This window comes from Gadus macrocephalus, chromosome 19 (assembly GCF_031168955.1).
Source record: "Gadus macrocephalus chromosome 19, ASM3116895v1".
Lineage (NCBI taxonomy): Eukaryota > Metazoa > Chordata > Actinopteri > Gadiformes > Gadidae > Gadus > Gadus macrocephalus.
This window is the reverse complement of record NC_082400.1, coordinates 7793480-7820890: the sequence shown is the minus strand read 5'-3', so window position 1 is coordinate 7820890 and position 27411 is coordinate 7793480. Positions and strand designations below refer to the sequence as shown.

Here is a 27411-nt window from a genome sequence, read left to right as displayed (position 1 = left end):
GCATGCCTCCCTCCTCTCCGTGGGGCTGGAAGATGTGCGTGGCGGGCGGCGGACACTTCTCCTGCCTGATGAAGTTGTAGAGCAGCGTCTTCACCAGCCGGCTGGTCAGGGACAGACTAGAGAGAGAGGAGACGGTACCGTGAAGAGACAAGGAACCATCGGAATCTGTGTGTGTGTGTGTGCGCCTGTTTTGTCTGCGTGTGTGTGTGTGCGCTGCTTTGGGTGTTGGCCCTGTGTGTGTGTGTGTGTGTGTGTGTGTGTGTGTGTGTGTGTGTGTGTGTGTGTGTGTGTGTGTGGTGTGTGTGTGTGTGTGTGTGTGTGTGTGTGTGTGTGTGGTCCCCTCACCATCGGCCCTTCATGATGTGCTGGTAGATGATACCGTCCCGAAGGATGTCCTTCTGGAAGAGCTGGTAGGAGAAAAGGACTAGCAGCGTGGTCACCGCCTCAAACAGGATGCTGTAGGTGATGTCCCTACACACACATAAAACACACAAACCCACACAGCAGAATAACTTTAGTTAAAGTGGGAATCTCTTTCCCTTCAAATTTTGTATCCATATATAAGGTAACACAATGGGGATTGAGCCTCTGGCCCAGTGTTGAAAGCCATCTGCAGTATTATGAATTCAACAAACTGGGTTTCGTTGGTGACACTGTTTGTATCTCTGGGGAGAATGACCACTTATGGCCAAAGGTGTCGCCAAAGAGAACGAAACGGAAATCCTCGACATTAGGTTGATCAAATTATGACAAATGCCACATGTGGTAGGTTGCTACGAAGGGATTGTTGAAGATTATATATTGTTACCTCTTTCAAAACGTTTCGGTCAATGGTTTCTTTTGAAATGTACATTTCACGTTACGTTGATGAATCGATGGGGATTTAGACAGCCTTGCAAGTCGTGTGGTGGGGTAGTGAGGAATATAGGCTCTCTATTTACTCAAACCTTCTGCAACTACACAGAGAGGTTACCCTTGACAACAATATATGGTACTCCAAAAAATACGTCTAATCCCACATTTCCCATCAACAAAGACTGTCTGGTGTTGTCTGCACTTAGATAACAGCCGGGGTCTGATACCACAGAGATAAGAGTGCTAGAGGAGGAGTGGGACCAGAGAGAGATCGTGTGTGTGTGTGTGTGTGTGTGTGTGTGTGTGTGTGTGTGTGTGTGTGTGTGTGTGTGTGTGTGTGTGTGTGTGTGTGTGTGTGTGTGTGTGTGTGTGTGTGTGTGTGTGTGGGAGAGAGAGTTGGAGAGAGAGACGGAGACAGAGAGAAACAGAAAGGAACAGAAAATAAACAGACAAGAGAGAAAAACACTTTCCGTACACACTGGCAGACAGAGAGAGAGAGACATGCACAGCACTGTGACAGGAAAGCAGCAGGGGACATTGAGAATGACAAGGAGTAGGAGGAGGACAAATGGGTGGGTGTCAGACAAAGGGAGAGAAGATGAAGATGTTTTTATGGAAACAGTTTAACATCCTTTTGTTTTATCTCTTGGTGCTTGGCCTGTCCTCAGTGTGCAACAGCCCACCACGGGTCTGTGAGGAGCCCTGGCACTGAGAGATGGAGATGAGCTTCATCTATTTATACACACACACACACACACACACACACACACACACACACACACACACACACACACACACACACACACACACACACACACACACACACACACACACACACACACACACACACACACACACACACCCCTTGTCTGCGCCCCCCCCCCCCCTTGGTTTTCTCCCTCTCCCTCTCTCCTTCTGTCTGCTCTCTGTCTTTCATTGATTGCCTGGCTAGCCACAGTGGTACTATAGTCAAGTGCACACACATACACCAACACACACACACACGCGTGCAGTGCATGCACTCAGACAAAAAACAAGCCCTTTCCCTGAGCACTCTGAACCAAAACACAACACTCACGCCAAGCAGGCCTCAAGATAAACACACACACACACACACACACACACACACACACACACACACACACACACACACACACACACACACACACACACACACACACACACACACACACACACACACACACACACACACGTCGGGCACTGAGGACCTACATGAGAACACTAGAGATGGAGAGCAGAGGAGTGGCCAGGTGAGGAGAAATATACAAGAGGGGAAGAGATGAGGGGAGGTGAGAAGAGGTGAGGAGAGAAGAGGTGAGGAGAGGAGAGGAGAGGAGAGGAGTTGAGATGAGAACAGAAACAGAACGTTTGGGAGGGAGAAGAGAGGAAGAGGAGAGACACAGAGAGGAGAGGAGGAAGAGGTGAGGCGGAGGAAGACAAGGAAAGGAGAGGGGGAACAGGGGAGGAGAGGAGAGCTAGAGAGACCAAAGGAAGAAGAGGAGACCGAGAGGGGAGGGGTGAAGAGGAGGGGAGAAAGGAGAGGGGAGAGGAGAGGAGACAGGAGAAGAGGAGAGGAGGAAGGAGAGGGGAGAGGAGAGGAGACAGGAGAAGAGGAGAGGAGGAAGGAGAGGGGAGAGGAGAGGAGACAGGAGAGGAGCACACTCACAGCAGGGGAACTTCAACGATGAGGTGCACTAGGTTGGACATCAGCTCCTCAAGTAGGTCTTCACCGCCTCCTTCTACAGAGGAGGAGGAGGAGAAGAAGAAGAAGAGTGGATGTGGGGGGGGGGGGGGGTACAGAGAAGAATATTGTTCATCATTAGTCATATCCAGGACACTCATGTTAGCTAGACCCACCATCAATTCTCACTGTCTCTTAATAGGAATGGAACAAATGGCCATTGGCCATCCTTATTTTTTTTACGAATGATCCTTCATAGAGTCCTATTACAATCGATCAATGCTATGAATAATCATAGCATTGATCTATTCATCTACAAGATGTATGAAGACAATGACACCACAGTCATTTCCTATTTGAGTGTGATGGATGCATCATTCTCACAGTGATATTGGAGGATATTAATAATAATTATTAACTATTTTAACATTGTTTCAAGTTGTTCGAGTTGTTAAATCAATTAATCAATTCATGTTGAATCAATTATGTTTTATCCAGGAATTAGCATAATCTTGGTATGCACATTTGACATGAAATAAACTAGACAGTGGACCTCCATTAACAGCATTTAATCAAACATCTATATATGAACAATGAAAGCAAGTACATTTGTATGGCATCGATAATAATATAAGTCATTTTCGGATTATTTCGACCACTTTCGCATGGATTTTGACAGCGCTTACCTCCTGTGGAGTTTGTCGCCCTCTCCTGGTAGGAGAACTGCTGGTGCAGTTCCTCCTCGCTCATCTCTCGGATGAACACTTTGAGCAGACAGCGGATCATGAACAGTGCATTGTGGGCCTGCCAAATGAACAACTGACTGCAGAGGAAAACAACAAACAAACAAAGAGACACATTCATTTAACACTTTTTTTGTGTGCAGTTATATAATATAAATTCTAAATGAGGGGACCCTTCTAACTTCAGTTTGAAACTAGACATTTTTGAGCACCGCTTGATCAAAATAGACAGCTTAAACCACGCAAATATTATATTAAAATAACACATTAACGCTACAGAATATATGAGAAATGTTCATTAAAGTCAGAACACTGTTTCAATACAACAGTAATGATCACTGTGTACATTGGTGCTTAACACAACAATACAACACATTTATCTTCAAAGAGGCTGATTAATGTTCCCCGTTTAAATTATTCTATTCAACTTCACTAGCCTGTCAATTACCCAAACAACAAACAGGGGGCGCTAAACTACCAAGGCAAAGATGGGATGAGGGCCGCAGAGACAGAGAATCTCTTCTACGTTTCCAAGATAAATCTTGAAAACGCTCAAGCTTTTGAAAACGGCAATGTTAATTTTTTAAATTTTTAGTCCATGGTTTGAGATCATTGATATTGTTGATAACTGATAACTGTCTTCACCTTCTAATGAGGCGGTAGAGTACATGTTTACGGTCATGTTAAACACAACCGAGTCCTGTTTAGCCCGTCCATGCTGAGAATGGATGCACTTGCAGTATTGTGAAAATCTTTGGACAGGCATAAACCTCAATCTGCTTGAAGGTCCCAAACCGTTTTGGAATAAACAATTATGGCCAGATATATTACAAATGTACGCATATAACTTCTGACCTGTGTGGGAACCAGACAAAGTAAGGAGTTACGCAACTTATCACTCCAAGTCCTAAGTATATTCATACTCACTCTTGGCATTCTGTGGAGATCTTCAACTCTTTGGTTCTACTGAGGAAAACTTTTATTAACGTGCCAAAGTTCCCCGTCCTGGGGTTATTTTCAACTGGAAGAAAAAGAAGCAGAACAGGGGTCAGTTTCACAGAGTCACAACCAAAGCTGGCTGGTTGTAATAGCAGCACAAATACACCCTCAAATGAAATACACTGGTGAATTATATTAAGTTCTGTGCGTTATTGAATAGCATCATTGTGTGTTATAAGCCCTACTAAATGCAATACTTACAACAACTAAAACTATAACATATAAAAACAAAACCTTTAAAAAATGTACTCACTGATGCATAATACTACAGAGCTACCAAATAAGGAAATTAATTAAATACAAATTCACGTACTGAGGGTCTTTGCCAGAGGGATGACTGCCTCTTCTAGTATCTTTGAGTCTCCACTGCGAACAAGAGCGCGAGAGAGCGAGAGAGAGAGAGGGCGAGAGAGGGCGAGAGAGGGTTATGTTGATGTGTGTCTTCATGCGCTTACATTCCCAGCAGCCCCAGGAGACATCCTCTAATACAGTATAGCATGTCAATCATTGAACAGCTTCAGTGAACTCGTTCAACCATTCCAACTTGACAAACAATCTAACATAAAAGTCTGTCGGATCATGAGCCGATCAGGTGAGTGTTGCGACCATGATGTGAGGTAACACACATGGATGGCATTGGCTACACAGTAAACGGAAGTAAGAAGAGCCGAATCTAATGGTTAGTTGGATTAATATTTAACATATCCACTCTGGTTACTGTAAATTATACTGGAGACAGCTCACACCCAGAAGAAGTAGTGAGAACAATGTTTAAAGAAATGTTACAATATCCATTTCTAGCCAACATGATTTATCCACAACTATTTTGCCATCAAATTTTGCATTTGGACAGTTATTGCAAACTAAAAGTTCCAAAGAAAATAGTTGATCAAACTGTGCCAAAGTTACCATCTCTAACCTTTTTCGTCATTGCAAAGAAAACGGTCCATATAAATGTTGTTACTCTAACAGTTGTTTTTGGATTGGATTTTTGGATTGGATTTTCAAAATACCTGTTTACCTGTTTGCGGGACTGATGAAGGTGAAGGAGATGAGCTGGTTCCAGAAGGGCTCGTTCTGCGACACGGACTCGGTGCCCACCAGAGTCCTGAGGCTGGGGTTCTCAGACAGGTCACTGACCTGGCTGGTGTTGGCTCCCATCTCTCCGTCTGTCTCTCTCCCCTCCCCCTGAGACGACCCCCCCCCCGAGTGTCTCTCAGCAGCAAGAACCTCGCCTCACTGCCTCATCAGATAGTGATGAACTGAATCTACAAGTACAACGAAACATATTGCTCAGATAAGTACGAAAGAAGAACACAAAAGAACATCAAACCATCCATTAGAGGACAGTCTCATGGTGATGGTGTTTGACTACCAGGCAGCCAAAGGTTCTGGGGTCGAGCCTCAAAGAGGCACCCCTGAGGAAGATGTTCTTACCCCTACCTGCTCCTTCATGACCTGTATCTGACCTGAGTCAGTCGCTTCAGATAAAAATGTCTGCTGAATAGTAAATGATTCAGTAAATGATTTGAAACGCACGGTTAAGCCCACGGCATAGGTTTGTATTCAGTCAGGCGCAATTGTCCTGCATAGGAAAAGCACTTTGCACGAAGGAAATGGACTTAGAAAGAAAGACATCTACGTCTAAACAACAGTTAAAGTGCTTTTTCTTTTTGTCTGTGAACAATATCACAATACCAACGCGAAGCAAGTTGTACTTTTCCTCCAACCTGTTAGACTCAAATCTATGTCCTGCTGTTCAGGAAGCAAGCCATGTTGCTTAATGTAGTTCTATGTATAGAAGAAGCATTAGCTTGTTACCTGGGCTGACCTCTTCTGCTTACGTCTTTGATTTGGTTGCTTGGTCATTTGAAGAGGGCCGTGTACCGTTACAAATCGAATCAATGCAGTACGATTACTCAACACTTAAATTAGTGTTTCGGTGAAACCCCATCCCCATGATGACCGGAAAAAAAGGATAATACATCTTGGTTTGGTTCATGCATGAGGCCTGCCTATCTCACCTAATGGCGGCATAAGTACAGTAAATATTTTATAGACCATAAAAACCTTACAGCCTCCTGCCCTATTGCACGCACACACACACACACACACACACACACACACACACACACACACACACACACACACACACACACACACACACACACACACACACACACACACACACACACACACACACACACACACACACCAGAATGCATCTGGATCAGAAGTGGGTCGTGGTCGCCTATATTTAACAGAATGGGCTGAGAAGAAGAATTGGGTCTCTCTATTCTCTAATGTACACTGGCCATAACATTCCCTGCTACCTCTGTTACACTTACAAGAGCCAGCCGACATTATTAGCATGTCGATGCCACTTTCCCCACCATTAAGAATGCTGGGGAATATACCCTTTTCACCGAGGTGTCATTGTAGGACCAACACCAGTGTCACTCATGACACTAATCATTAGTCCTCGTTTTATCGATCCGGGCATGAATAGTAGACTAGTGAAGATAAGTCAAGACGCTATCCGGATCCTGGTGCATAAAAATATCAGAACCATAATTAGTGTTATGAGCAACACCAATGTTTGCCCTAAGATTTGAAACCCTGAAAGGTCATCCAAGGTTCAAGATGAACACCTGCCACCAGCCAAATCAGTCAGATTTGACCCTTTGCCAGGTAAAAAATACCACATTCTGAATGCCCATTTCCAATTTAGAAGTTATTTATTCAATTAATGCACAGTCTAACCTTGGATGAAAAAAAACAAATTAAACCCGTAAATCGCCAACTCGGATTAACTCACTTACTGCAAGCATTTTCAGAATGCTAACATTTTCAACAACATACGGAGCTCTGAATCTCCCGAACTCCAGTCAAGATAAAATGACCACATATCAGGAGCTTCATCCAGTCTACCTACAGTACAAGGAGGGACATGGATTTTGGAGAACTGTGTGCCTCTTGCCCAAAGGAGGCCTCCTGAACAGTACACATTGGATGGTCCTGTACTGCACAACGTATACGGGGTGTTTACAGCACTTACTTCGTAATACACTGTATACTGGTAGTAATAATACTGTACTAATACACCAAGGTTTTCCTATTTTTCTCTGTATTTTCTCTGTTCAGCCTCACAAACCACAGTGCCCTGCTTTGGTATGAAAGCGAAAAGGCTTACTGACATTACTGGAATTGAATAATTTGAATTCTGTATTTTTGTATGATTACATGATAGAAGAGGTTTTTAACTTTAATTGTGCATATTGTGTTATATGCACAATTATTTAAGCATGTTTTTTAAACGCAGACCATCATAATGTTAACACGGTATAACAGTCTTTGTTAAATGTTCATTAAGCAACATTTAAAACCACACCAATATTGAAGTATGGCACTATCAGTATAAGCTGTATTATTAAAATACAATTGAAAGCAGCTTTGCTGTCATGTCAAATGTTTTCCAAGTAAACTGTCAGTTTTTGCCCTACTGTGTCATCGTGATGCCAGGTCTCTTAACGGGTCAATACCTACTGAGCAGATATTGATCGTTAAGTGATTGCTTCTGCTATGACCGGGGGTGCATCAGAATGTCCATCAAGGTATGTGGAAGGGGCTTGCTGGAGCCCTTGTTGGATGATTGAGACGTATGTACTGCTCAGTGGACCTTCACAACAAAAGAGAGGCTTCATTCATGGGAGAGGTTTGAGATAGCAAGCAGGATGTAAACCTGCTTAAACACCACAACGCCACGCCTTTTGCATATAGATCAGCAAAGACGGGTGATAGAATAGCACACTGAAGTGGAGTCACACCCATTCCAATGAGGACTTCATACAGACTAAATACTACACTTTGGTATGCACACAGCAAATAGCCATGTTCGTTTTATAGCCAAGCTGTCTTGTTTCCCCTCCAAACCATCAATACTGTTAATTTAGTTACCGTTTACCATTGAAAACCCTGCGCCTCGTCACGTGGATCACGTATTAAATCAAGTCGTTCATAAATAAGCATACATTTGCGAGCTATTGATGATGTTTCCAATACAAATGCGCACTGGGAGCGTGTCCTCAGCCAGTGGTGCGTTCAAAACATCCATGCGCTCAGTAAAAGAGGCTTCAGTCATAGACCGCAGTTTCAAGTGATGCAGCCAATGTGCCACTAAAGTCAATCAGGTTAACTTTAGTGGTCTAATATTGGTGTTCAGCACCAAGTACGGCGTTTCATTGCGATCAGCTGACAGCTCAGTTTACCTGTCATATGTTTCTTCTTGGTGTTGTCGTGGCAGCCTTAGCTTTCTTCAGTCCCTCTACGTATCACAAGCCTGCGGGCGGCGATCAATGTCCGATCGATATGCTATTCACCTATAAATATTGAAGAATGATAATCAATTCTGGGCAATATGAGGCAGCTAACTTTGCTTTGGTTACTCCTCTCCACCATATTTCCACGTCGCCACCCCTTGCGTCATGATCACGCAGGGCTTTACGTCAGTGACGTCGCTGATAGAAATATAGCAGTAGATCGGAACACATTCTGTGGCAATTATCTAATAATTTCTACCACATTCCCACTTAAAGCGACTTTTAAATGATTGTACACATTTTTAAACCGTCCTAACTTTATCTTGTAACAATTAATCTCCAACAATTCATCTAATTCTGCTGTTACCATCGTTTGAGTAAAAACGATATCAAGTGATCACTACAGAGAGTGTCAGAGAGACTTTAAAGGCACCCAGTGCAACTTTCGAGGCTTAAAAATAAACATTCAATTTCTAGTCTTTTTTACACGTAGTAAGTTTCAATAACTCCATACCATTACATACCGACATTCAAGCAGCAAAGATGAGACGTCGTTGTGTGGTGAGAACTGATAGAAAATCAATAACGACAACAATGCCGCCATTTTCTTTATTTTTTGTAACCTAAAATAAATAAAGCAGGCTTCCAGTCAATGGAAAAATGGCTTCTCACCACACAACGACGTCTCATCTTTGCTCCTTGAATGTCGATATGTAATGGTATGGAGTTATTGAAACTTACTACGTGTAAAAAAGACTAGAAATTGAATGTTTATTTTTCATTGAATGTTTACATAAAGTTGCACTGGGTGCCTTTAAGGTTGGCGAAAAATTGCAGAGTCGACCTGACCCAAAGCAATCGTTATCTTTATTCGGCTCCCCTACTTCGGCCTTGGAAGGCTTATATCTCTCCTCTCCCCTGGTTGTTATGCACAGATGCCCTTTTTGCTAATCCCTACACTGTGCCCCCCTTAAAGGAGCATAGTTTGGGGTATTGAATTTTTTTTTCCCTCGTCACCCTCTTGTTTAGCTTTTTATTTTTCCTTTTCTAAAGAGGGCAGCATGTTTCTTATCAAACAAGCGCCTGACAGTCTCTCCGTCCTGTCTCCTTTCTTTTATGTTTCTTGGACGGAATGTGACTTGTAATTTCGTTGCTCTGTAACATGTGCAATGACAATAAAAGTTATCTATCTATGAAGGATCAAAGATAATTTTATTTAATATACAAAATATTAATTATACAGCAATTATACAGTCGAAAAAGTGAAGGCATTGAGAGCAACTTATGCATAAAGAAACTTTATTTGGATAATTTTCATAGAAAGCCGTTTTATTTGTTGACACAAATCGGAAGCTGATTTGCAAAAATGACCTGACGGTTTATGGAATGAAAAATGACTTAAATATCACTTCATGAATTTAGGAACAATCATAGGCCTATCTAAAAATGTATTAACATCAAGAGAAGAGTTAAAATAATTACAATAAGACACACAATTATTTTTCAAATATGACTACCGGATCTATGACAATGAAGGTTGCTTTAATAAGTTAATAAATCTTCTGCATTGGGAATTAGTTATTTACAAAAAAAGTACATATATTTAACATCATGCAGCTGTCAATCCGTCTTCTTGTCTGCTACTGTAGTGGTCCCGTTGGCTGTGGCTTCACCATTACTCTGAGGCTGAAAAACATGAAAAACCAACATTAGTAAAAATGTCTACCAGACAGGTCGCTTCATTATTCCAGGGGGAATTGTTTCCGTTGCTCTACTCAATATAGAGAATACAATTAATCTATAGTTTGTATTGCCTTAAATATTTGTGTTGAAACACAAATGTATAATTATTGGGCAATATAGCAAAATAACCATAAATAACGTGCATAATTTTTTTTTAGATGCATATAAATAAGCGTGTGTATATACAAAAACAAGATAAAGAAGGTAGCAAATGCAAGGCTAAAGATTAACCTGTAGTTTCTCTGCCAAATTTTAGGAACTGTGGATTATACAATTTAGGAAAACATCCGAAACCGTAGATAAATACATGAGTCAGTCAGTCAACAACAGTAAACAACAGGTCAAACTGGCAGCTTGAACGTTATCAACAAGCTACTGAACAACTCAACTAAAAGAATGCCTTTCAAGGTACCTTTACAAAAAACAAGCATGAGACGCAGATCTGAATCTACAGTTGTGTGCCACATTCTGCAGTGCTAATAACCACCAATAACCATAAGTATCAATAACCAAAAGCTCATGACGCTGTCGATTTCCATCAGGATCTGGATTTACCGTGCTGGTTCCATTGCTCATGTCTGCATTCTTGGCATTGTCTAGGGCCGGCTCCTGTACCGCCTTCTTGGTCCAGAACTTGTTTATGAACGGGGCTATGAAGGGGTAGATGATGGGCTCGATGAACCTCTTGTAGACCCACAAGAGGACGGGGATCACAATGCAGGGGATACACACCATGGCTTTGATGAAGGTTGGGATCCAGTCGTAGAAAACCCTGTAAATGAGGGAGAGTTAAGGCGGGCAGATGGAGTGGGGATTATATCAATTAACTATCAAACACAGGTAACAACGTGGTAATATGTCTTATCTACAACATAGTTATCGATGCAATGCATTTGGTAACTGTTACTACAACAGATTTTGAAAAAACTGCTGCAAATACAGTTTAAGCCTCTCTCCACCAGCCAGTTTTTGATATTCTACTCTGCCCCGTACTCAAGGTGCATTCTTTTTGTGGCGTCAACGTGCCTTTTCCCTGAAGGCATATGAGGTATGTGTGGATGTATGGAGCTATGTCTTGGCAGTGGTTGATGTTGATGTCCATGTCCGAGAATGGAGCTTCTCTTACACCTATAACACAACTGTGTGGGGCACACTACATATACAACTTTGCTTGTTATTATAACACTACTTGGAACTCTCAGCCAAAAACACATATTTTAGTTATATCAACGTTCAAATTCAAGCAAACAAAGGCGGTTCATTTACACTTTTAAGGGTCATAAAGTAGTGGCAATTATATAAATTTGGCAACAAACACTCAACATTTCCATTTTGAGTGTATAGTAGTATTTTCAAAGTTAACTGTTAATTTGAGTGAGGGGCCTTTTCAACTGCAACATTGCAAACATTTAATCTGACAGATCACCAATGTTGTCCTGCTCTTACATCAGAAGAAACCTGTCCTACCCGGCCTGCCTGTTTTCTACAGAACGGCCAAAATACTGTGTCACAGGATATGTTAAAAATGTAAAGGTAGGGGAGGCAAATTGCATAAACCAGCCAGGGTAAAACTGGATTTTGAAAGGAATTCCCACCCTTATTCAGGTCACCCTCAGATGCAACTCACCCAAGTAAGTTAATTTGCACTATTTCACCATCCAAAGGCTGGATACTTTCCAAATCTGTCTCAATCTGACTGGTTTCTTCAAATTGCATACCCTAGCTTTAAATTGTTATGGTCAAATACTAATAAGGAGGAACAATTATAAGAGTACAGTAATTGTGGATATAACCATGTAAAAGTTGTTAGCTGCCATTAACTACAGCAATTAGACAATGCAAATATTTTTAATTACAGCCTTGGGCGGAGTTATCTCTGACCTAACCTGTTGTGTACCAGGATTGCTCCAGGTTAGACTCACAGCATGAGTCATCATGATAACTGAATTGAGTACAGTCTACGCTTGGGATCTAAAATTAAAAATTCAGCCATTCCTTGAATTCAGAATTAAAATATCCGGGTAAATTAGAAATCCAGCTGCTTGAAATAGGGCACAGGCCAGCCTTCTTTAACTGTACCATGACTAAGATGCTCACAAAACGTGTCCTTATGTGGATCAGTTTAGGACTGTGTTTATTCAAACAGAAACACAATTATGCCCCCACCAACCCCCTCTTTCACTTTATCAAAAAAGTCTTTCCTTAGACATGGATGGGTTATATGTAAGGCTTTAGACTTGATTAAATGTGAATAGTATGTCACATCGCCTATTGCACGCCATCCTAGAAGGAGCATGTTTCCTATGCTGTATGTTTCCTTCTGTCTGGATGGGGCGTTTACCATCCCTCTAGCCATGGGGTTTACACATAGATAGATCACATATGCTTCACCATGTGAGGCATGCGTTAGTGATGTGCATATATACATCACCTTGAAAAATAATAATAAAAACAATAAAATGTCAAGTGTTTTTAAATTGTTATGGTTCGTCACAGAGGATCCGAGTGGGCTCATTATGATAGATAACCTGTCGCGAAGCCATGTCTGCGCATGTGTTGGGTGAAAGCATCACCTGAAAAAGTTCCACCAGTTTATGGCTTAACAGACAACGTCCAAACACATTAACGCAATACAATGTATCGCTTGTATATCTATAGACGCATTCCCGTTTGATGTCACGACCTAGCAGGGTCTTGTCGACAAGTTCATTGAACTAGCAGGCTGCGAGGCTAACCCAAAGAGCTAACAGTTACCTCGAGTGAAGACCATCGCTGAGCGTGATCAGCGGTGTTATATTCATGAATGTCCATACGGGACGAGTTCTTAGCTAGGCTTCTCACCTTTTCGAGAGCCAAGCGCCAATGTTAAGCACTGTCCCACAGTTTAAATTAGACAAATCGTCGTCTCCGCCTCGGATCATGAATGTAGCATCGGATGCTGCGACAGTGTTTCTAGAATAAATTGACGCATGCGCGAACTAGGACTTCCTGACCTAAAAAACAAACACGGAAGTTGAGTGAAAACACTCAAGGCGCGTTTCTTCAAAATACCAACGCCACAGCAAGTATCAAGTAAGCTTTACGATTAGACAGACAAATACATTGACCTCTATCGGCTACTATTTTAAAAATATTAAATTGGTGTTATGTTACGGTGAAGCTTAACTCAGTTGGTTCACTTACTTACTAGCATACAAACATAAAAGGTGGCGTGGATTCTTCTAAGTACATCAACAACATGTTGATATGTTGATCGGCCTATGGGTTATAAAACGACCGTGGACCAAATGTCACATTCTGGGAATGAATGTCCTTTGATTGATGTCATTCCGTTTTTAGAAGTCAATAGTCACAGTTGCTTCTGTTTATTTCAGTGTCCTAATGCCCCTGTCAACGCAGTCCCAAACGGATGATGCCCAATACATTCTGGTGGCTAGTTTGGATAATGCTCGTAACATCTCCAACATATTGAAAGCGATCACCTTCAAAGACCATGCCATCTTCAGTGCTACTCCTAACGGTCTTAAGGTCACCGTGGAAGACTCTAAATGTCTACAAGCCAATGCCTTCATCCAGGTTTGTTTCATTTAATCAGAATTAAATGTAACACTGTTAGCTTACAGTTATTGTTTATGTATTGCCTTTAAGCAAAAATAACTAATTAGGTTTCTTTTTCCAGGCTGATATCTTTCAAGAGTTTACCATTAAGGAAGACTCTGTTGGGTTCCAGGTCAATCTGACTGTTCTGTTGGATTGCCTCACAATCTTTGGAGGGAGCACTGTGCCAGGTATATTACACTAAGCATGCTGATTCTATCTGGTTAAAAGTACATTTTATCCAGAATATTAAGTAATAAGAATCTGGATATGTATTAATGGTTAATGGACTGTGATTTTGCTCGAAAAAATGATTAGTTATTGCTGTACTGAATGCATTTGAAAACAGGTAAACTCTCAATAGCTACTCTCTAGTAATAGTTTGTCTCTTTCCTTTTAAATTCCATTCCATTTCCCCACATCGTGGACAGGAGTTAACACAGCCCTGCGGATGTGTTACATGGGCTATGGCTACCCGCTCACCTTGTTCCTGGAAGAAGGTGGGGTGGTGACCGTCTGTAAGATCAACACACAGGAACCCGAGGAGCCCATTGATTTTGACTTCTGCAGCAGCAATGTCACAAACAAGGTAGACCTTTATAATTTTGTACGTAGGGGGTTCACTCACTCAAATGTAATTTTATATCTGTTTGTTTATTTTCCCTCCTATGCAAGGTTATCCTCCAGTCTGAGAGCCTAAAGGAGGCCTTCTCTGAGCTGGACATGACCAGTGAGGTGCTACAGATCACCATGTCCCCCAACCAACCTTACTTCAGGTCGGCATTGTCTACTTTTTTTATTCCATATCCCACAGTTCAGTCCTTAAACATGTGTTGCAATTGCAAACCACCAGAGTGATGATATGTCTAGTATGTCTATTTTTCTTTAGATTGATAAGTACCTTTGCAAGAGCATGATAACCAAATCAACGAGACATTTTTGACTGATTAATAAACAATTTATTTTATATAGAAGAGATGTGAACTTACGTCTGGTCAGCTATTCTAAATTGGGAAATGAAAGAGAAAACAACATTAGTATTAAGAAACTAAGGAAAAATATTTGTACATTATTAAACCTCAATTCAACTCTTTGTTCCAATTATGTCCTTTTTTTCTCCAGGTTGTCCACATTTGGGAACTCGGGAAATGCCCACTATGACTATCCCAAAGACTCTGACATGATGGAGCTCTTCCAGTGCACCAAGACACAGATTAACAGGTTAACTGAGTTATATTCCCAGAATACGTGGACGTCTTCATCACCAAATGTAAAGTTATTCCTATCACCTTACAGCTCACTCCGTTTCCTGTCACTGTACAACTAAGAAACTATCTAATACACTATCCCCTTTGTCGACGGACGCACAGGTATAAGATGTCCCTGCTGAAGTCGTCCACCAAGGCCCTGGCCTTGTCCTGCAAGGTCTCAGTGAGGACGGACAGCAGGGGCTTCCTGTCCCTGCAGTACCTGGTCAGGAACAACGACGGACAGATATGCTTTGTGGAGTACTACTGCTGTCCAGATGAAGAAGTGGGGGATGACTGATGGAAAAGGGATATAGGCCACCAGCAGTCACTTTCAAAACAGAAGATAGTTTGAGTAAAGCACTACAGGAAGTTTACCAATGAGGCACAGGTTACAGAGTGGTAATGAAGGCCCTAGATTTATTCTACGACCCATGTCATGAGAGTCTGGCCTCTGGGCCAGTGCGGTGCACAATAATGTTCCCACTGTCAACTTAACCCATGTTCACAAATGTTGGTATATCGGCTGAGTGAATGCTTTTTTCACTGAGTTTGTGTTCTGCGCATATATACACGGTACATGTAAATATGCCTGTTCATATGTAACATGAGACCGTTGAACAATTAGGAAGCTATGTTCAAACATTTCAGTATTGCAGTCAATTAAACATTTTACTAATAAAACTAAGATCTTTAGTTTGAGTAATTTCTTATTTCATATTTGTACTAGACAAGAATTTTTCTATACACTGACTTATGTATTAAAAAGGACCCATAATTTACAACTAGCTTAAGTGTAATTAGCCATACAAGCTTTTTAAATTCCCTCTGGTCTAGTGACACACAAGGTGGTAGTATTGGACAAATACCAGCAGTCACATACAACTTATCTACTATTTCTCTCAAGGTGAAAATACCTTAAAATTAGAATTTACAGGGGCACCCATTTCCACTTACCAAAGCATCTTGTTTTTCCCTGGTCTATATATATTAAACCCAAAACAATTCCAACAGAATGAAGGTGTTTCAAAACATTTGGAATTTGTAAAATGTAGGATTTATTACAGAAAAAGGTTCCAGATAAAATAAAATCTGTTTTATACCGGCTTTGTCCTTGCAGACGTTTCGGAAGTTGGATTACATACAGTTGGTGTACATACAAGAACCAAATAAAAACACATTTGAAGTCCCCAGTTGGGATAACAAAATCCTCTTAATCGCACTGAAACAGCAATAAAAATTGCAACACGACAATACTTCTGAATCTTTTACAGTTCAAACCCTGCTCTGTCACGCCCGCCCATCCAGCGGGACACACCGCCTGTTCCTAGCTCCTCATCTGCATGCGTCTCCTCTTGAAGGGCTTGGGCTTCCTCTTATGGGGTTCCTGGCCCGGCTCCACCTCCTGGATGTGGACGGGCTTCTCCTGCCCCGGCGTGGCGAACACGTCCTCCGTCACGTCCTTGGTGGCCACCTCCTTGTTCTCGAACCGCTTCATCTTCTGGATCTCCTTCAGCATCTGCTTCTCGCGCAGCTTGGCCGTGCTGGCCTGTCGCAGCTCCCGCCGGTGCTGTAGGGGGGGTGGAAGAACGGGCGCACGTTGAGCAAATCGTTTGCCGACTCCCAGCGCAACGTCACAGAGCCAGCGACTGTTTACAGCTTTCCATCGGGATGTCAGGATTACAAAGACATGGATGTTTGTTGTAGCTTGACACCACGTTGTAATGATGTACGCAATGCATGAGCTGATGTTAAGTTTACAACATGACTTTGTCCTGAAGTTTTACAAAATGTACATGATTCAACATTGAAAAACACTGACATTGTCACGTTTCCAACAATGTAAATTATTTGTTGTACATTTTCCAAAATGGGTATTCCAAGGTGCTTGTCACTATCTGAGATCCCTACCATGTTGGGAGACTGGAAGTGGGGATTCTCAAAGAGGGTTGGACCCCCGAAGCTCCCCTGGAAGATCTTGATGATGTTGAGCACGAAGCGAGGCCCAATCTCCACCAGAGATCCGTCCTCTTCAATAATCTAGAGCACAGAGCAACGGGATGAGTGAGGCCTTTGACATTGGGGATCGAACTCAACCCCTTTCTGCTCAGAGCCAAACACCCTCTTCACTACAGTACCCATCAACACTTTAACTAAAATAAAATGTTTTAATGAATTGTTGCAATGGAAGTATTGATGTTATGCATGATTATTCTTATTTCTAAATAGAGCGATGTAGTCTCACCTGGTAGTTTCTGAACCAGATCCGGTTGTCTGCGATGCTGAATGTGAAGACATGGTCCACAAACGGTTGACTTTTGGGGTGATAGTGTGGTGTGGCAAATGTCTAAAACAGAAAACATAGTTATTTATTATAGTTTATTCCATATCCCATATCCAGATTTACTGCAGGTAATAGAGATCTCAACTGACAAATGACATAGTAGTAAACCTACCTGGGTGAACAACTCCTTCAGTAAAGCAAGGTGAGGTTCCTTGTCGAATTTCTGTGAATAAAAAGGAAATATACCATTCATTAGTCAGCATAGCATTCCAAAAAAGTTACTCACAAGAATGACTGACTGAATCTAATGCAACAAGGACATGAGTACATATGTCAATATCTAGCCTGACCATAAATATTAACTCAGGTCAGGAGTTTTGATTCCCAACTGATGGGTCCTGGATTCCTTCCTAATGTTTGCATAACTAACTGAGTCACATTCCCATCCTTTGCTGCTTAATGACGTTAATGAAATATTTTCTGATGAAAACATCTGCAAAATGACTGCGGTGGAATCTGCAGCCTCTTCCCTTACCCCAACTGCCCCTTTTCCTCCTTACTCTCCTAAAAACACCTCTCTTACGCACTTGCATGTTGTCGGTCCTGGCACAAAATAAATAAATAGTACTTGGCATTGTTTAGCATCTAATCCTAGTTATCTTTGTTGTATACGGGGGATGGATTAACCAACAATAAGTGCTTGGCACTTGTGTACCAACAGCGACATATTGTTGTTTCACTTTCTTCTAAAAAAAGGGACACATTTCAAATTGCTTTGGATAAAAGCGTCAGCTAAATGCCCTAAATGTAAGTAACCTAGTAGATGGATTCAAATATAGAACCAAGTAAGCTTTAAGCAAACATTGTACTTACAGGATCGAAGGACAGCAGTGGCCTGGACCCTTTGAGGCAGTTTCCCGTCATTTTCAGTTCAGCCAGTGTGTGTACTGTGTAACAGATGATACGGTAAACAGGAATTCAAATCCTTCAATGGTGTAACCTTTACTTTGAAATGAGGCTTCAGACGCATTGACAAGCATGTAATATACAATATGAATACTCACTATTTTGTACAAGAAACTTTACGGATGGTCCATGGGGGCTGTTTGACATCCTGTGATGAAGAAGAATGTGTATTTTAGTCAATCCAACACAACCATGTAGACAATTAAGAGCATAATAAAAGCAAATGGGAAAAACTTACCACATGTAAAGATCCTGTTTCTTCTTTGCCTCAAAATAGAGACATTTGTTGCAGTTTTTTATTTCACACACCTGTGGGAACATTTAGCAAACAGTTGGATGACTAAAATCATGACATCTGCTCTTTAAAATACCAAGGAGTCAAGTCAAGCAGACCCACCTCATTTATGACGAAGAGTTTGTCCTTTCTGTCCATTTTTGTATCTGAAGAGAACGCATACATAATCAGTTAAGTGGCTGATGCTTATCCAAACTATGTAATCTACAAATTAGATGATAATGAATGTACTGTGACAATATTGCATTTTCAAAGTGTCTAGAGGCCAAACGCATACAGGACACCAACCTGCTTTGGAGTGAGGCATCATGGTCCTTAAATCGTTCATCAGATGCCTCGTTCGGAAGTTGACGCCTCTTGAAGAGAAAATTAGGACTCTTTCTTTGTTTTTCCATTTACCCTAATGAAGAAAGTGAAACAGTTTACGGTCAAGCCGAAATCCACCATTTTTTTTTATCATTTGTATTGGGTTTATTCTAATCTAACTGCATAGGCTTGTGACTCAGCCAACACTTGGTCAAATCAAGCCAACTTACCATAGAAACTGGTGCTGGGACCATGATCTCCTGTTGTGCCGTTGAATCTATAGCATCGAGGCCCTCTTCCAACATTAATCTGGCCTGTTTCGCCTTTTTCTCCGCCGGGCCATTTCCTCGACGTTTTCTCTTGGTTGGCATGTTTGCAAATGTGAGCGACAACACGGGCTAGTGCTAGCGCAGGAAAAACGCACGTGAATAATGTGGATAAGATACTAAAAAGAAGAAGAAGAACAAGAAAAAAAGAACGCCTCCTAGTGAACAGGAGGGGTATCACGCTTCACTGTGTGCCAGGAGCAGGGAGAAGCCCCTGACTGTGACTGCAGCCCGCAGACGGAGCCCAGCCTACATGGAGGGGGCGGGCACTCAGTCCACATGGAGGCAGGTATCCAGCTGCAGCCCCGGAGAACAAGAAGTTACCTCCGATTATTTTCTATAGACAAATAAACGTATTTATCGCTTGAATGAACATAACAAAGAAATAAAAAAATATTTCGACACGTTAGTAACCATTTTTATAGCTTAGAAAAGGTTTTTTTAACGTTATTTATACAAATACTTCAGGATTCTTTGCGTTATTGAACTTATTAGACCAAAACATTTAAATAATAAAACATTATGACATGTCAGTAACCATTTTTATAGCTTAGCTTATAGCTTATTTTATTTTTAACGTTACATCTATTGAATGCTCAGCTGAATTTTTTTCTCTGAGGGGGGGCTCACTCTCTCACCCTGCATGTGGGCTCCGTCTGCGGGCTGCAGTCAGGGGTACTTGGGTCCATGGGAGCACCACGTGGAAATTATGAACTATCGCGAGAATACTTCGCACCTTGTCGTCCGCCGGCCTCGTTACGTCATCACCAGTTTGTGTGTGTGGATGCCGCTTCGAGATCAATTCAAAACATACATGAATTTATATGTCTAGTTTCAGAAGGGTGTCTAGAGATTTTCTATTGTTAGGCCTTTGACACGTAAGATCAAGACATTTCAATGGCAGGTTTAAAGTAACTCAAGTTAGTGTTATATAACAGTGTAAGCTGAACGATACTTCATTTAGCATGCTACGTCAATGTAGAAGAGCTAGCTAGCCACCATACGCTGTCTTCGGTCTTGACAACGTGATCAACCATTCTTCTGTATTTATAACGGATTTGGATCCTATTCACTATGAAGTGCCATTATGAAATCTTGGGGGTGAAACGGGATGCAGGAGACGATGATCTCAAGAAAGCCTATCGCAGATTGGCATTGCAATGGCATCCTGGTGAGTTTATACCCTGGTGAAGTTCTACGGACGACAGGGACTTTATCAAGACAATTGTTCCATCAGGATCAGCTCAGACGTTCTCCCGAGTATGATTGAGCTTTTCTTTAACACAGATCATTGTGCGCACTCTGATTGCTACATTTTATGATCCGTCCATTTGTGATCATATACATTTACAGTTTTGAATGTGTTATGAACTCTGACCATGATACCTTTTTCTCATTGAACAGACAAGAACTTGGACAATGCTGAAGAGGCATCAGAGCACTTCAAACTCATCCAGGCAGCCTACGAGGTTCTGAGTGACCCGCAAGAAAGAGCCTGGTACACGATTAACACAAACTCCACATTATCGATTTGTATCCTTATTATAGCTGCACATGTGACCCATCTACTATACTCTTGGGAATCTAGTGATCACATTGGAAGTGAGCGAGGTAGAGGGCACATAGGAGAGTTGACCTACTTTCTGCCAAACTACCAAAGTACAGAATGAAGAGCTCTAAACAATCTAAACAAAGCTCTAAACAAACCTATTTCTATGGCAGGTATGATAACCACAGGGAGGCCCTGCTGAAGGGAGGGGTGAGCGGGGAGTACAAGGACGACAGCGTGGACCTGCTGCGGTTCTTCACAGTCACCTGCTACTCCGGATTCGGGGACGATGAGAAGGTGGGTCGGCTGTTAATGCTCTGATTATCAGCATAGCTGCTCACAAGCAGGGGTGTATGACACATAAGGGTCAGGCTGACTGTGCTGTTTGGAGTGTTTCATTTGTGTCATTGAGGTTTTTATCTGTATGAAAGTGTTGCTATTACAGAACATTAAAACATTATTAATTGAAGTAAAAGTCGATTGGAGTGTGACTGTGTGTACTTGTCCCTACCCCCAACATTTATTTAGGTTTATGCATGAGCTTTCCTTTCATTTGAAGTTGTGCACACGTTTTTTCTATATTCAATATATTGGAATCATTGCATACATATTTTTAATTGTGGGCTTGGGTCTAGTTGACTGATCTTCCAGTTTATTACCAACAGGGTGCAGCATAAGTCTATTGTCTTCCAGATATGGGGCTGTTTTGGGATATTGAATGTATCTATATTTAAAGATCTATATTGTTAAGCCCTTTGAGAGAGACTGAAGAAAAATACTTATTTCGAAATAATTTTTTCGTTAGTAGTAGCATTACTAAAATTATTGTGCAAAGTTATTGCATACAACAAGATTATGTGCAATAAGTAACTATTGAAAATATTTCAGAAATCAAGTTCAATATACCGTCAAATGATGCAGATCACCTCGCTGTTGTTCGTTGTCCCTCTCCCATTTCTTAATCTTCTTCACTTTCCCCCAGGGTTTCTACACTGTGTACCGCGGTGTGTTTGAGTCCATTGTCAATGAGGAGATGGAGCACAGCAAGGAGGAAGACGAGGATGACGAGGAAAGCTTCCCCTTCTTCGGAGACTCCCTGAGTGACTACGATACGGTGAGTCGTCGGCGGAGAGCCCGCCATCAGGGCGTCCCAATGCTCCGAGATGTCACTAAAGTCGGAGCCTTGAAATAGCAGACATTTGTGAAATAATAAAGATAGGCTAAAAACAACCAAGAATTATGAAGTTTAGGCGGGCAAAGACCAAATTCATTACAGCTGAGATATTCGATGTTCTCATATTCAATCGTTTCGTAACATTTCTGCACTCGGATCTCATAGCGTGAACGCAAGCATATCAAAACTAACATCATCATTAGGAGTTTGCAAGGAAAGACCTAATTCACAGTTCAACCTCTTCTTACTCCACATCTAGCATTTCGTTAGCCAACAATTTGATACTGTAATCCTTGAACAATAAACAAGCCTACTCCAACGATCAATACGCAATGTCAAAACCAGAATCATGTGTGTATATAACACAACCAAGACCTGAGTGTTAACATATTTCCCAAAATCGTTCCCCCATCTGTCCACCAGGTGGTGCACCTGTTCTACGGCTACTGGCAGAGCTTCTGCACGCGCAAGAACTTTGCCTGGAAGGAGGACTACGACACGCGGCAGGCGTCCAACCGCTGGGAGAAGCGCGCCATGGAGAAGGAGAACAAGAAGGTGCGCGAGAAGAACCGCAAGGAGCGCAACGAGCTGGTGCGCCAGCTGGTGGCGTACGTGCGCAAGCGGGACCGCCGCGTGCAGGCCCACAAGGTGCTGGTGGAGGAGCAGAACGCTGAGAAGGCCAAGAAGGCGGAGGAGCTGCGGCGGCAGCAGAAGCTGAACCATGCCAAGTGGGTGTTGCATGGTGGGGTTGGGTGGAGGGGTGGATGGGTGGCTGGAGGGACTGAAGGGCCAGACAAGATGAATAAATGGACTGGGTGAATGGATGCAATGGATGGATCAATGTAATTGGATGGATGGAGACGAGATTAACTGAATGGATGGACTGGAGAGATGGATCAATATAATTTGATGGATGGAAGATGAATTGGAACGGATGGACTGGACGTATGGATTGTTTGTCAACCCTGTATGGAGGGTCGACGGATGAACGAAAGCCTGAAGAAAAGTAAGGAATGGACCGATGGCTGGATGAGATTGGCTGATTGGTCGAAGCAGTTGTCTAGCAGAGCATACTTGAAACATGCAACGTACCGTAAACGGTTCTCTTCTTGGTGGGAGGAACACGACGAGGCCTTCTCCGCCTGGTCGGTTTGCTCCCAGGTCGTGTGTCGGGTGTTCCTGTGTGTGCGTGACCTTGTGGCCTCGCGCCGTGTTCCCCCAGGCTCGCGGGGGAGTACAAGGAGCAGAGCTGGGCGGCCATGTCGGAGCTGGAGAAGGAGCTGCAGCAGATGGAGGCGCAGTACGGGAAGGAGTTCGGGGACGCCTCGGAGAGCGAGGAGGAGGAGGAGAGCGTCGACGGGCAGGCGAAAACCAACGGAGGAGAAGGTCGGGCCGCACGGCATTTTGTTTGGGCCTCCTTGGTTCTTATTTGGTGCACATTTATTAATGCGTAACTGCAGAAAACAAACATTTCAGTATAATTCTATTAGTTTCTGAATCAGGAATTGAGTCAGTTAGGGAGTAGATTTTCATCATGAATGTAAAGGGCCATGGAAGTTAGGGTTCACGATGAAAACTATTATTTCCTGTCGGGATTAATCCATATCTTGTCTTATGTTGTAATCCATTTGGATGGTACGTGCAAGTTGTAAATTGCGGAATTTGCAGAGGCACGTCCCCTTTTGGTCGGGGTATATTTCCCGTTTCTCATTGGCAAGTCATTGTTATTGTTAGCTACATAAGACTCTTTAGCAAACCAGCTCGAAAACAATCAACACAACTTTACATTGTATTGCACGCACAGCAAGACCGTGCAATTCATAAATTGTTGACCGGCATAAAGAAGCAATGTAATCAAATGTGTAAAAGCATTTAAAATCTACATTAATCACCAACGTGATACAAATACAAAGTAAATTAATCTATTTACGGGCGCAGCCATTTTTGTTGACGAGTAGTACGTTCGGCATAACTGAACTCGCTCTACTTTCAAAGCGACGAGATATTACGACCAAAAGTGGGTCTGACTCAGTGAAATGCCGCAAGAAAGCTGGGAGATTTGCAACTTACAACTTGCACGTACCGGTGCACCATCCAAATGGATTACAGCATTATTGTGAGTGTGTCTTTCTTTCTCTCTTGTGGCGGGATTTTATGACTGCAGGCGGACCTGATGATGATGATGAGTTGGCGGTTGAATACTATGATGACCTTTACTGTCCTGCGTGTGATAAATCCTTCAAGTCGGACAAAGCGTGAGTAGCTCACGTCATCATTCACTTCACTAGACCTTGAGAAGATCTTGCCTTTTATTAGACTTATTAAAACCTTGATCTGAGAGCTGTGTATTTCTGCCGTGCGCCATGCGTCATCAACAGAATGCTGAACCACGAGAAATCCAAAAAGCACAAGGAGTTGGCGGCGTTACTACGGCAACAGCTCGAGGAGGAAGATGACATGCTTGGCCTGAACTCTGAACGGAAAAGCAAGGGAGAGGAGGAGGAGGAAGAGGAGGAAGAGGTTGAAGAGCAGGGGCCAAGGACGAAGTATGTCTCTCGTCCATCCATACTGTGTTTTTAACATTACAACATTCTTGGGAGTTTGGTATTCAGGGTGTGTCTTCCCCAACTCAGGCTGTCCAAAAAGCAGAAGAAGAAGAAGAAACAGAAGAAGGCGGAGCAAGTGAGTACACAGGCCGGGGCTCATTGGCTGGATGTGTGTAGTGACCTCCCTCGATATTTTACAGATACCGATATTCTTAAGCTGCTAAATGTGGAGGCGGATATTGCTACATTGGTAGTCTTTGCATAGAAACACAGCCGCATGGCTTTTAAAAACTAATTAAACACTAGTCGTTATTTTCCATTGTCACTCCATTTTCGGGGGGGGGGGGGCTGAACAACTTTTAGAACGCTGTGTATGACGACACCATTCTGCCTCAGCAGAAAACTGCAGAAGTGGGAGAGGTGGTGGAGGAGACGAAGGAAGAGAAGGAGGAGAAGAAGGAAGAGGGGGAGACGAAGGCAGAAGAGTCAGCCCAATCGCCCGAATCGGCCCAGTCCCAGTGTAAAGATGAGTCCGAACCAACGAACGCGTCCACACCGGAGTCCCACGGCCAGGCTACCCCTCCCCCCACAGAGGTCAAAAGGTGAGCAACTCAATTATTAATCAAATAATGTACAAACACAATGTCCTGGGCCCGGAATGGAATTCCCTGCCTGAGCGATAATAACGTCCACTAATCCTGCCTGCCATTTAAATGAACACCCCCCCCCCCCCTCTCTCTGGTTGTCCACACGATGACCCAGCAGCTCTCCAGCTGTGACCAAGGGAAAGAAGGCAGGAGGAAAGGAGAAGAAGATTGTCCCGATGAGCTCCACAGAGAATAACCATGAGGTAGGCATTGTAGTCTGCAATGATTTATTACTTTATTATAATTACAGTGTATTGTCAACTGTCGGAGATCCATCTGGCTGGGTTGGTTAATCAGAGTAACCATGAGGTAGGCATTGTATTGTGTATGATTTAGATTATAATTTAAGTGTATTGTTAACTCATGGCCTGATGTCTATCTCTCTGCATTATTCACTAAAATTTTACAATTTATTAAAATAAATGGGATGGTAATTTAAAGTAGATCACTTCTTATTTGTTTATATTTATATTTTGATTGACTCAAATGGTCTATCTAAATCTCTAAGCAGTTAAGTGGGCAGCATACTTCCAGAGAAGTGGATTCTATTTCAGAGACCAAAGAAATCCTTCACAGACTAACTTGTTTTATCCTCAATGCGGTTCCGGTTCTGTCACCAGATGTCCATTCAGTTAGGACAATGCGGTCTCCATGGAGACGGGATTTAAGAACCAAATAAAATCACCTCGCCCCCCTCTCTATGTGACATTGCGGTTACCTGTGGGGATTTCAGAAAGTTCGAAAATCTTGGCTCTGTAAGAAGTGCTGAATCTTTGCGATATATATATTATATATATCTATTATTTTTTTCCAAATGGAATTTCTAAAGCATAAAACATTTTAAACATCAGTTGACTGGATATGGCATCTTCAAAACCCCATATCATTCATTATGGTCATTATCTTCTAAACACATATTTCAAATATACTGCTCATTGATATATGGGTGTGTTTTCATCTCACACACTGGATGAGGAGAAATGCATTTCCCTCATCATACCCCTTCTGCAATGTCCTCCACAGAAGGACGGCATCATGCACTGCGTCACCTGCCACTACGAGTTCTCCACCAGGAACAAGCTGTTTGACCACCTCAAGACCACCGGCCATGCCACGCCCCTCTCCTCATCTGGCTCCGCCCCCAAGAGCAAGAAGGAAAAAAAGAAAGCCAGATAACAGATCGAGTGCAGGACCCCAGAAGGGGTTTGACTTTTGCATGGATCCGAAGATGGAAATTCCCCTTACCTCAGAGGGGAAGGGAAAATGGACACACAAAGACATCTCAACAAGTGCTTTGAGATGCTTTTAGTTTTCCGTGTGGCGGTGTGTGTTGTGCATTGTATATTTAAGAGATTGGTTTTTCTGTACATCGACATGTCCTTTATTAGAAATAATGCATTTCATCCTACGCCGGAAAGTAAGAATTAGTAAGAATAAGTATTGCGTTGATACTGGTGGTATTCAGAAATTGGAAGAGAAAAACAATTCGTTCCAATAGATTCCGCTTCATATTTTCCTTTTCCGGTCGACAATAGCAGGCTTTTTTATTTTTCATCATTCACAGCATGTGAAATGCCATATACATATTGGACTGAAATGTGCCCAAATCAAACCTAATTCTAGTACAATCTGGGCTGTACATGATTAAAAATGGGTGGTCAGTCCATAGAATAATTTGTTATATCAAATCAAAACATATACGTGCCAGACACCTATATTAAAATCCAAAGTTGTACAATGAAAGTAAAGAAGTATAATTTGTCAATCATAAAGTGTGTCTGTAGTAGTAGGTGCTAGGGTGATTGACAGGTGGCTGCTCTCTGGTGTTAAAGGCACCCAGTGCAACTTTATGTAAACATTCAATGAAAAATAAACATTCAATTTCTAGTCTTTTTTACAGGTAGTAAGTTTCAATAACTCCATACCATTACATATCGACATTCAAGGAGCAAAGATGAGACGTCGTTGTGTGGTGAGAACTGATAGAAAATCGTAAACAACAACAATCGCCGGTGGGGAGAAGCCATTTTTCCATTGACTGGAAGCCTGCTTTATTTATTGTAGGTTACAAAAAAATAAAGAAAATGGCGGCATTGTTGTTATCGATTTTCTA

General features: G+C 42.2%; 5 protein-coding genes across 9 annotated transcripts in view; 2 read left to right on the top strand and 3 right to left on the bottom strand.

Moving 5' to 3' along the window:
• Positions 1–8796, bottom strand: part of dym (dymeclin) — a 9108-nt gene extending 312 nt beyond the window's left edge. Inside the window, exons 1-8 of the mRNA XM_060039077.1 lie at positions 8568–8796; positions 5321–5567; positions 4613–4665; positions 4228–4321; positions 3244–3380; positions 2543–2615; positions 346–471; positions 7–116 (exon numbers count right to left, since the gene is read on the bottom strand). Coding sequence (XP_059895060.1) covers positions 7–116; positions 346–471; positions 2543–2615; positions 3244–3380; positions 4228–4321; positions 4613–4665; positions 5321–5460 — 733 coding nt within the window. The 5' untranslated portion in view covers positions 5461–5567; positions 8568–8796. The remainder of the gene's footprint in view (positions 1–6; positions 117–345; positions 472–2542; positions 2616–3243; positions 3381–4227; positions 4322–4612; positions 4666–5320; positions 5568–8567) is intronic.
• Positions 8797–9900: 1104 nt separating this feature from the next.
• On the bottom strand, positions 9901–13335 carry LOC132447454 (UPF0729 protein C18orf32 homolog). 2 transcript variants are annotated; one of them, XM_060038248.1, is made up of 3 exons: positions 13203–13335; positions 10917–11133; positions 9901–10304 (listed from the first exon to the last, which is right to left on the bottom strand). In XM_060038248.1, the coding sequence occupies exons 1-3, from the start codon at positions 13280–13282 to the stop codon at positions 10239–10241; spliced, it is 363 nt and encodes a 120-aa protein (XP_059894231.1). In that variant the 5' UTR covers positions 13283–13335; the 3' UTR covers positions 9901–10238. The 2 variants fall into 2 exon arrangements, with proteins under 2 accessions (XP_059894231.1, XP_059894232.1); XM_060038249.1 differs by having other exon boundaries at positions 13116–13255.
• Positions 13303–16383, top strand: rad1 (RAD1 homolog (S. pombe)). Of its 2 annotated transcripts, none has more exons than XM_060038237.1 (7): positions 13303–13433; positions 13736–13937; positions 14041–14149; positions 14390–14547; positions 14634–14734; positions 15081–15179; positions 15329–16383. In XM_060038237.1, the coding sequence occupies exons 2-7, from the start codon at positions 13743–13745 to the stop codon at positions 15504–15506; spliced, it is 840 nt and encodes a 279-aa protein (XP_059894220.1). In that variant the 5' UTR covers positions 13303–13433; positions 13736–13742; the 3' UTR covers positions 15507–16383. The 2 variants fall into 2 exon arrangements, with proteins under 2 accessions (XP_059894220.1, XP_059894221.1); XM_060038238.1 differs by having other exon boundaries at positions 15081–15228; positions 15329–15470.
• Positions 16240–19515, bottom strand: bxdc2 (brix domain containing 2). The gene is made up of 10 exons (XM_060038225.1): positions 19287–19515; positions 19039–19150; positions 18853–18896; positions 18694–18764; positions 18554–18603; positions 18363–18436; positions 17662–17712; positions 17451–17552; positions 17117–17245; positions 16240–16775 (listed from the first exon to the last, which is right to left on the bottom strand). The coding sequence occupies exons 1-10, from the start codon at positions 19425–19427 to the stop codon at positions 16533–16535; spliced, it is 1017 nt and encodes a 338-aa protein (XP_059894208.1). The 5' UTR covers positions 19428–19515; the 3' UTR covers positions 16240–16532.
• A 588-nt stretch (positions 19516–20103) lies between these two features.
• dnajc21 (DnaJ heat shock protein family (Hsp40) member C21) lies at positions 20104–27113 on the top strand. 3 transcript variants are annotated; one of them, XM_060038200.1, is made up of 12 exons: positions 20104–20553; positions 20787–20880; positions 21105–21228; positions 21914–22045; positions 22529–22833; positions 23328–23491; positions 24270–24360; positions 24484–24651; positions 24739–24787; positions 25048–25253; positions 25414–25501; positions 26322–27113. In XM_060038200.1, exons 1-12 carry the CDS (start codon positions 20457–20459, stop codon positions 26472–26474), a joined length of 1671 nt encoding a protein of 556 aa, XP_059894183.1. In that variant the 5' UTR covers positions 20104–20456; the 3' UTR covers positions 26475–27113. The 3 variants fall into 3 exon arrangements, with proteins under 3 accessions (XP_059894183.1, XP_059894185.1, XP_059894184.1); XM_060038202.1 differs by having other exon boundaries at positions 20127–20553; positions 25051–25253; XM_060038201.1 differs by having other exon boundaries at positions 20127–20553; positions 25417–25501.
• The last annotated feature ends 298 nt before the right edge of the window (positions 27114–27411 follow it).